General features: G+C 43.5%; 1 protein-coding gene across 1 annotated transcript; it reads left to right on the top strand.

The window, feature by feature from the left end:
- Nucleotides 1-237: 237 nt before the first annotated feature.
- On the top strand, nt 238-7,923 carry syt15 (synaptotagmin XV; the record flags this gene model as incomplete). Its single annotated transcript, XM_080835514.1, has 8 exons — nt 238-259; nt 3,123-3,315; nt 3,780-3,937; nt 4,327-4,619; nt 6,260-6,430; nt 6,692-6,803; nt 7,225-7,404; nt 7,787-7,923. The coding sequence occupies 8 exons, from the start codon at nt 238-240 to the stop codon at nt 7,921-7,923; spliced, it is 1,266 nt and encodes a 421-aa protein (XP_080691640.1).
- Between the last annotated feature and the right edge of the window lie 640 nt (nt 7,924-8,563).

The raw sequence follows: 8,563 nt of genomic DNA, 5'->3' as shown, positions 1-8,563 counted from the left end.
CACAGAGAGAGGATTCGCTGTTTGAAGATCAACGTCATCTGATTGAGCTAAGCGACACTAAGCTAAGCTAAGCTAAGCTAAGCAAAGCACATGTTGCGATGGGTGAGTTGGTTAGCGTGGGAAACAGAGCTCCTGGGGTCGCACAGCCCTCCCTCATTGGAGTGAGCGGCATAGGAATGGGAGAGAGACCTTATGGAAATCCAATGGGCCAGTTGCTTAGCTAAGCATTACGACATAATGACGGTGTTACTTGAGAACTGTACCAAAACAGAAGCCGCTTCTGCGGCTGATTTGGCTCTGGTTTGGCTCTGATCCGGTCTTAATCTGGCACATGTAGGCACCATTTAGGTTCCATTCCAGACAGGCAGAAGGTTGGTATAGGTCTTAGGTCCTGTGGTAATCAAGAGTTGCTAATGTTGCTATACAGATAAATAAAATTGAACTGTATTGAATTGAATAGAGGTTTGATCACCCCACTGCGGCGCAGTGGCCAACCCAAATGGTTTATTATGAACCAGATTTGGGCAAATGGGTTATTGTCTGATTGGCTACATCCTGTAGATAAACACACTTAGATATTTTAGAATATTTGTTATGAGTAAATGTGATTAGGAATATATTCTTTAATCATTCAAATATGGACATGGACATATCTGTCAACTTGATATTGGCTATTCCACAAAGCTTTTATGATAAGTTCAGAATGGATTTTTTTTTTTTTGCAACTTGCTATTTCAACCATAACTTATAGGATGGGAAAGAGCTCAAAGTAGCAATTTTACTTCTGTGGGAGTCGGAAGTAGAATGAAAACAGTAGGCAGTGATTGTGGATATGGATGTCTGGATTTCACTCTATTTATCACACACGCACACGCACGCGCACACACACGCGCACACGCACACACTCACACACGCACAGACACACAGGATCAGGCACAGACACAGACACAGACACAGACACAGACACAGACACAGACACAGACACAGACACAGACACAGACACAGACACAGACACAGACACACAGACTGGCAGTAATTCATGTTTTCATCATTCATTGGCAGAACATGTAAGCTGACTAATGGACCGTGAATTCTGAGAATGCACACACACACACACACACAGACACACAGACACAGACACAGACACAGACACAGGTAGATTGAATGACTCCATCCACACTATAGCTTGCTAGCTCAGTCTATCGGGTGAATGTGTGTGCAACTAAATGTTAAAAAAGTATTTGAATCACAACCACAATCAACATGTCACACAATTCAAATGTGCTAAGACAACCCTTTCCATAAAGGCGTGACTGTAGATGCGTGACCTGCTTAACCCAAATTAGAAATAGTATCGCCTCATATCTTCTGCTTTTCCCTTCAGTAAATTCTCTACTGCTTATAAATATACTGTTACTTTCCAGAGTGCAGTTTGGATATACGAAGCTAGAACTATTCTCAGTCATGAGATGCCAGGGGCAACAGTAATGATAATAGTACTCATGTGATATCACATTTGGAGCAGATGCCATTCAAGGCTCTTAAAAGCATTCAGACTGGAAAACAACATACTGAAAGGTCAAGTCTATCTGTTCCCGTAACTAAATATTTACCTACTGACAGTTATCTCAATCATGCTCAATACAGACTGTGCTAGTCACACAAGGGGCTGCTATGCTCCAGAGATACTCTAGATGTGAGGCTTTATTGTGTCGTAACGGAGCGTAATCGTGAGCACAAGGAACTTGATATCTTGTCCTGGCTATAGCTGAAAGTATGACTGTACCTGTTAACACACACAGGTCCCAGGAATCAGACGAACGGGTCGGCCATCTCAGCCGTAGTCGCAGGAACAGGAAAGTTCTGGCCTGAGGTTCTGCAATAGTTTCTCTCTCTCTTTCTCTCTTTCTCTCTCTCTCTCTCTCTCTCGCTCTCTCTCTCGCTCTCTCTCTCTCTCTCCAGGGTCTTGTCTTTAGATGCGTGTAGCTAGTAATCCATTCAGTGACAGCCGGTCCCAAGTGCATCAGTGTGTGTGTGTGTGTACAGGGCGCACTGCTTTAAGGGTGGTGCCACACCCACACCGACATGTGGAGACAGCCAATAGGATTTAAGACTTCAGCTTGAGAGTACAAATAGGGAGCTTCAATTCGAACTAATACGACAAATGAAAATTATATTTTTTTGAAGTAACAACTACAACTACTGCGATTATTATCATCATGATCAAATGTGCTAATACTCTACTATTAAAATGAGTTGTATTATTATTATACTACTAATAATAGTAGAGTTTTAGAACCTTTGTACATCAAAGAAGATGGTTTTGTCCCCTTTTTTAGGTGCAGAGGAAGGATGGACAGGCCAGAGGACTCTTTAAAACTTTAAAGGGGCTAAATGTAAGCCTGACCAGCTGTCAGATAGCAAGCAAAATAATTTCATACTCCGCACCCAAGGCAGACTGTTGTTATACACTGGGGTGCGTTACTTTTTTAATACACCCTGACCTCAGAAGTAAACTAAAACGTTTGAGTTTTTTCAACGTGGAGGAGGCTGAAGGCTACATGTACCATGAAAACATTTATATGATTGAAATAATTCATTCCAGCGCTCTGAAAATGGATTGAGGTTCTGGTGTTCAAGAAATGGAGCATTCTATTTTTCCACAAATGAACAAACACTGTCATTATGTAACCCTCTGCAATGGTATTCTAGTAATTAAAAGTTAATTAGTTTATGCCCGTGACGGCACCGTAGCTTTGCCTAGCCCGCTACAGTGACTCGCTAGCATCTCTTGAAGTACAAAGTGGGCCAGCTGGTTAGTATGCTAACTTTAGTGGATATCTGGGCAACACAGTGCACGGTCTGACAGTGCCTCAAAATGGTTATTTCTTCACATTCTGTTGATATTTGTAGTCCATTTGTGAACGTTTTAAACTACAATTCTTAGCTATAGCACCCCCAGTTCTACTCTTACATTTTTGTCATTTAGAATAAAGACCTTCAGTAGGTTAAGGTGCTCCCTAACCACTAAAACCTTGGTGTTGTCAATACCTTACTCCGCTAGTTGTACTCCAGAAACTGAACTAAGTCCACATGACAGTCATTTTTGTGTCTTTGTACAGATGTGGTGGCAGCTGTTGCCGGAGGCGTGTCTACTGGGCTCCTCCTCCTCCTGCTTGCAGTCTCCGCCTACCTGCTCTGGGTGAGGAGGAGGAGGCGGAGTCAGAGGCAGTGTCAGGAGATGGTCTCGACCGCTGCCGCTGTCCCATCATGCACCTCTCCTCTTGCCCTGAGCACGCAGACGAGCGGACAGAGGTGAGAAGTTAGAACAGTGTGCTGTGTCATCGTTGGCCACCTGAGAAGTTAGAACAGTGTGCTGTGTCATCGTTGGCCACCTCACGTTTAGCAAAGTCAGCGTGAAGGATAGAAGACCACAGAGTGACACAGTAAACATGAAAACACAGCAGATGCGGACTGTGCCTTTAATGATTTTGGATCTTACATACGTCACGTGTGGTGCTTTCGAATAAACCAGTGAACTGAATGAAATGTTTTAGTCATTGGGTGTTGACATACAGTATAATGTTCAGAGTCACGGGTGGTACTTTCGAATAAACCAGTGCAGCTTTCATTACATTCTGTTGTTGAAGAGAACAGCAACAACAGCTACTGAATGAGCAGATTTGTACCCTCCTGTGTATTTTAGGGTGCTGATTTCTGTGACATCTCTGAGATCCCATCACAGTCCCCCTCTCATGTGCTGTGTCTTTCTCCTGCAGCTTACGAGCCATCCCCTTTTTCCTCCCGCCCCGCTTTAAGAGCAGACCGCATGTGAGCCTGGAGGAGGAGGAGGAGGAGGAGGAGGAGGAGGGGGTGCAGGAGGAAGAGCAATGGCATGTGCAGCAGCACAGTCACAGGGGCTCACTGACAGTGGGGAGTAAGTCAGTGGTGGAGGAGGAAGAAAGGGAGAGAAGAGAGAGAAAGAAAATCTGTTGATGTTGTTTTAGTAAATTAGTAGTTCAGTCATTGTTCAGATTGTGCTGCAATATTAGTTCGTTCTTGTATCTGTGTGATTGATGTAAATACGTTTTTTTCATAGATTAAATTCAAATAGATTGAATTTAGTATCTACATTCCTTATTTTGTTCAAAGTGCGGTCTTTTAAGCGCACTCTTGCCTATATTACCAGCTCTCTCACTTGCTCTCTATCTCTCTCTATCTCTCTTTCTGTCCATCTATTTCTCTTCCTCCTTTTATGTTTATCTCTCTCCCTCCCTCCCTCCTCCCCTCCTCCTGCTAAACTCCTCTCTCTGTTTGTATGTGGAGCTGCCTTCCCCCTGGGTGCCTTGAGGCCGGACCTGTACCGTGTCCCTGAGGAGCCCAGTGAGTGGGCGCCCCCTGCTGGCAGTGCCGTGCGACTGTGGTTTGCGGTGGAGTATCAGCAGGAGAGGGAGCAGCTGGTGGTCTCACTGCTGCGCGCCGCCAACCTGCCCGCCCGTTGCCACGCCAACGCCACACTGGTGAGGCTGCAGCTGCTGCCTGACGACCGCCGGCATCGACAGGCCAAAGCTAAGCGCAAAGGTCGCGACCCCAAGTTCAACGACAGCTTCGTTTTCCAGGTGAAATTTATCAAATGTCACAGCACAATGTTTTCATTATTTAATGTTGACTATACATTTGTTTGATCGGTTGTGTGTTTATACATGATCTCACTAATTGTAATTTTACATGTTCATTCATTCCTATTTTGCTTTCTGAGGATGAGCTCTGCTTATCACAGTGATTTAACACTCTAAGGTCCAAGGCCTTTTAGACTTTTCTAAGTTATCTGACATGCCTTGATGTTTTTGTACATTTTGCTTAACTAAAAACATTGATGCACAAATGGAATATATGATTCTATTCTAGAAGACCTCAGCAATAATATCATGTAAGTAAAAGGAATGTAGTAAAAAAAAAATTCATTTAAATCAAATGTAAACATACCCTTGGAAAAACCTTGTTTCAGAGGTGCTCAGACTTTGTACAAAAACACATTGTAAAGATTTATTCACAAGACTTTTTATTTCTGAGCCTTGTAAACATAGGTGTTGGCTAAACACATGTTAGTTTAGCATTCAGAAAGTATGTCTTGTTTCACTACCACATATTTATAATTTCAGAGTGTCCTGTGCCATTCCTAAATCTGTGCCCCTACAAATGCATATTGATGAGTTGGTGTGAACAAACCTGTGACACCTCTCGCAAAGACAAAGGTCATATCCTAATGGGCCTAGAATGTCTTTGTGGCCCAAAACCCCCGGAGTGAATCTTGCCACACCATGACCCAATGGAGATCACTGAATCACCATCTCTTATCATATGAATAGCTGTCATTTGCTAATGGGTGGGTCCTTAGCAGCAGAAACCCCACTCAGATACTAGAAAGTGCAACACATCAGTTCTATTCCCCTGACAAAGTGCTTATTTATTTTTAAATTTTGAACTGTATATATTATAAAAGAAAAGGGTTCAATGTTTCCGTGGTTGTTCTTTTTATGTCTCTAAGACGAAAACTCGCGGAGCTTAACATTTTATTTTACAAAAAAAAAAAAATATCCTGGACGAGGGATATAGACCTTAGACAGTTAAAGGCCCATTTTTTCCTGTCCTCTAAACCACTTTTCTCCCTTAGTATTTGTGATTTGAGGAATTCACAGCACTGTTATAGATCAAAATGTATTATTATATACTATATAAACTTCATTCAATAATAATACTAAATATTACATGATATCTAGAGATAACACTGAACACTAATTTGTCTTGTAATTATGTTGAGTGTACAGATATCTAGGAACTTTGCAGTTAATGCACTATATCTTTGGTACAGGTATCTAGGGGCTTTATTGATGACTGCAGTTTCTCTAAGTATTCAGGTATCTAGCAGCTCTGTTGGGGCGTTTCCTCTCTCTAAGAAACTCAGGTGATCAGCACTCTGTGTTAGTACACAGGTATTCAGGGGCTGTATTTACATCTTCGCTCCAGGTATCTTAGAGCTGTGTTAACATCTTTGGTCCAGGTATCTAAGAGCTGTGTTAACGTCTTTGGTCCAGGTATCTAAGAGCTGTGTTAACGTCTTTGGTCCAGATATCTAAAAGCAGTGTTAACATCTTCGGTCCAGGTATCTAAGAGCTGTGTTAACATCTTCTGTCCAGAGCTGTGTTAACATATTCGGTCCAGGTATCTAGGAGCTGTGCTGATTAGAGTACTCTGTCAGGTATCCAGGGGCTGTGTGGATGAGTGCACCCTGAGCCTGTCAGTGCTGAGTGTGGACCGACTGAAGAAGCACCAGCTGCTGGGTCGGGTTCTGTTCCCTCTGAGGTGGGGGGAGCTGAGCGAGGCGGCGGGGAGAGTGATGTGGAGAGACCTGGAGACCGAGAGCGGACAGGTAACCCCACCTGGATGACTAAGGCAAGGTGTCTTGAGAGAGGGTGTGTTTTGTGCTTAAACAGTTAAACAGTTTAAACGTAGGGAGGTAAATATGTGACTTTAGTGAGATGGTGTCAGTCAGTTTTTTGCATGTAGAGACACGCATTACTTTTTAATTAAAAAAGGAAGACAGATGTGATATCAGTTCTGTCAACTGACTTTCTCTCATTCTCTTTCTCTCTCTCACACACACACACACACACACACACACACACACCAGCCCAACTCTAAGCACGGTGACATCCAGGTGTCTCTCAACTACAACGCTCAGCTGCAGCGCCTCACGGTGGTGGTGCTAAGGGCGCGCGGGCTGTCCCTGCAAGCCGAGGCAGGTGAGTCACGCAGTAAGAGGCTTATGGAGTCCATGCCCTCTGCCAGCTAAGCCAAATTTACTTACACTCACTCTCCACGCCTTACGGTGGGGACTACAGAGGGAAGATGCTCAGGGCAGTGTGTGTTACGGTAAAGCAGTGTGTCGGTGTGACGGTAACAACCTGCTTGATACAATGACTGACTTCAGTGGGTTGACGGAGCCATCTCCCGAATAAAGTGAAAAGTGAAATACAGATGCATAACCTGTCCAAACCTGCCCTCAATAGTCCTATTTAAAAAGCTTATTTTATGTTATTATTCCATTTTTCATATTTTTTAAAAAGCACAGTTAAATCTTTTTCATCATCACTTGTGACATTCACCCATGTGTTATTGTATGTTATCACTCTGGGCTTCTACTCTGGTCTCGGGCTTGGACAGGTGTGTGTGTGCAGGTGTGTCTTCGGCTGCACACGCTGGTGGTCAGGGCGAAGAGGACGGCTCTGGCCACAGGAAGTGACCCCGCCTTCAACGACAAGCTCACCTTCAAGCTCCTCCCCCCACAGCTGGATGATGCCTCTCTCAGCCTGGAGGTCCAGAGGCCGAGCGCAGTAGGACCAGGTACATGTCAATCAAAATACCGTCACGTGGAAACAAAATCACGAAACAAATTCTTGTTTAGTCAATGTGAAATGTGAGGGGGAAAAAAATTTGATAGTACAACTTGGAAAGAAAAGTGTACCACTGAATATTCATGAAAATATGAATAACCTTTGGTCGATCTTGACATAGAATAACATAACTTACACACTGCACTGCTACATTTAAACTACACCTGTGAGTCCTGAACTAACAGTGCATCCATTTCATATAGTTGTGTTGAACTCCTTTTAATGTATGTATTACTTATAGCCATAACTACATTTAAGAATACTTTTACCTACGCTAAGTGTACATGTACACATGCAGCTTCATTTAAAAATAGCTTTGCTTTCTTCCAAAGCTTCCTTGGGACTGGTGGTCCTCGGGCCCTTCATGTACGCCAGGGGCAGAGAACTGGAGCACTGGAACGACATGGTCAGCAAACCTCAGGAGCTGGTAAAGCAGTGGCACGGCATCGGCACGGCAACGACAACATGAAACTCAAGCTGACCTGGAAAAGCAAAAAAACATCTCCTGCAATCACCCTTAACAGTCAAAGCAGCTACTTCCACTGCTGATATGCTTATGAGAAAAGCTTTGGGGCAAATTCAGTATGAAGCCATTTGGTATACGAGAAGCACCAAGTCAAGGATTCATGCTGTTTTGGGGGGTAATGGTGCAGAGGCTACGGCCCCTTGAAGACCATTACACATGAGACGCTTCTGCTGTTAGCCATTGCTGTACTGTCACAGATCCAGTAGCTCTGAATCCAGTGAAGGCCTGGTCCACTCCGCATCCAGCTACTGCTATGGCGTAACGTCTGTTTTTCCATTCAATTTGGGAGCATAATTAAAGTTTGCAATGGATGAAACGTGAACTAGTCTTTTGCAGATAAAACCGGTGCAGGAGGAAACACTCGATTTGTCTCCCTCTTCTGCTTCCTGCTGAGTATCTGTCAAAATAATGTGCTATTTTATAGCACATAGTGTTGTGTGTTTATCATGCTTTTGTGTGTCCCAGTGCTTCCTGTCTTAAGACAATTTAGATTCACGCTGTTCTAGCACCTTTAGTTTTTTTTCATTGGAGAAGAAGACACGTTCACAATTAAGCCTGTGGCCAGAAGAGTTTTATCTTTCAA

This window comes from Sprattus sprattus, assembly GCF_963457725.1.
Source record: "Sprattus sprattus genome assembly, chromosome: 3".
Lineage (NCBI taxonomy): Eukaryota > Metazoa > Chordata > Actinopteri > Clupeiformes > Clupeidae > Sprattus > Sprattus sprattus.
This window is presented reverse-complemented; position numbering and strand designations above follow the sequence as displayed.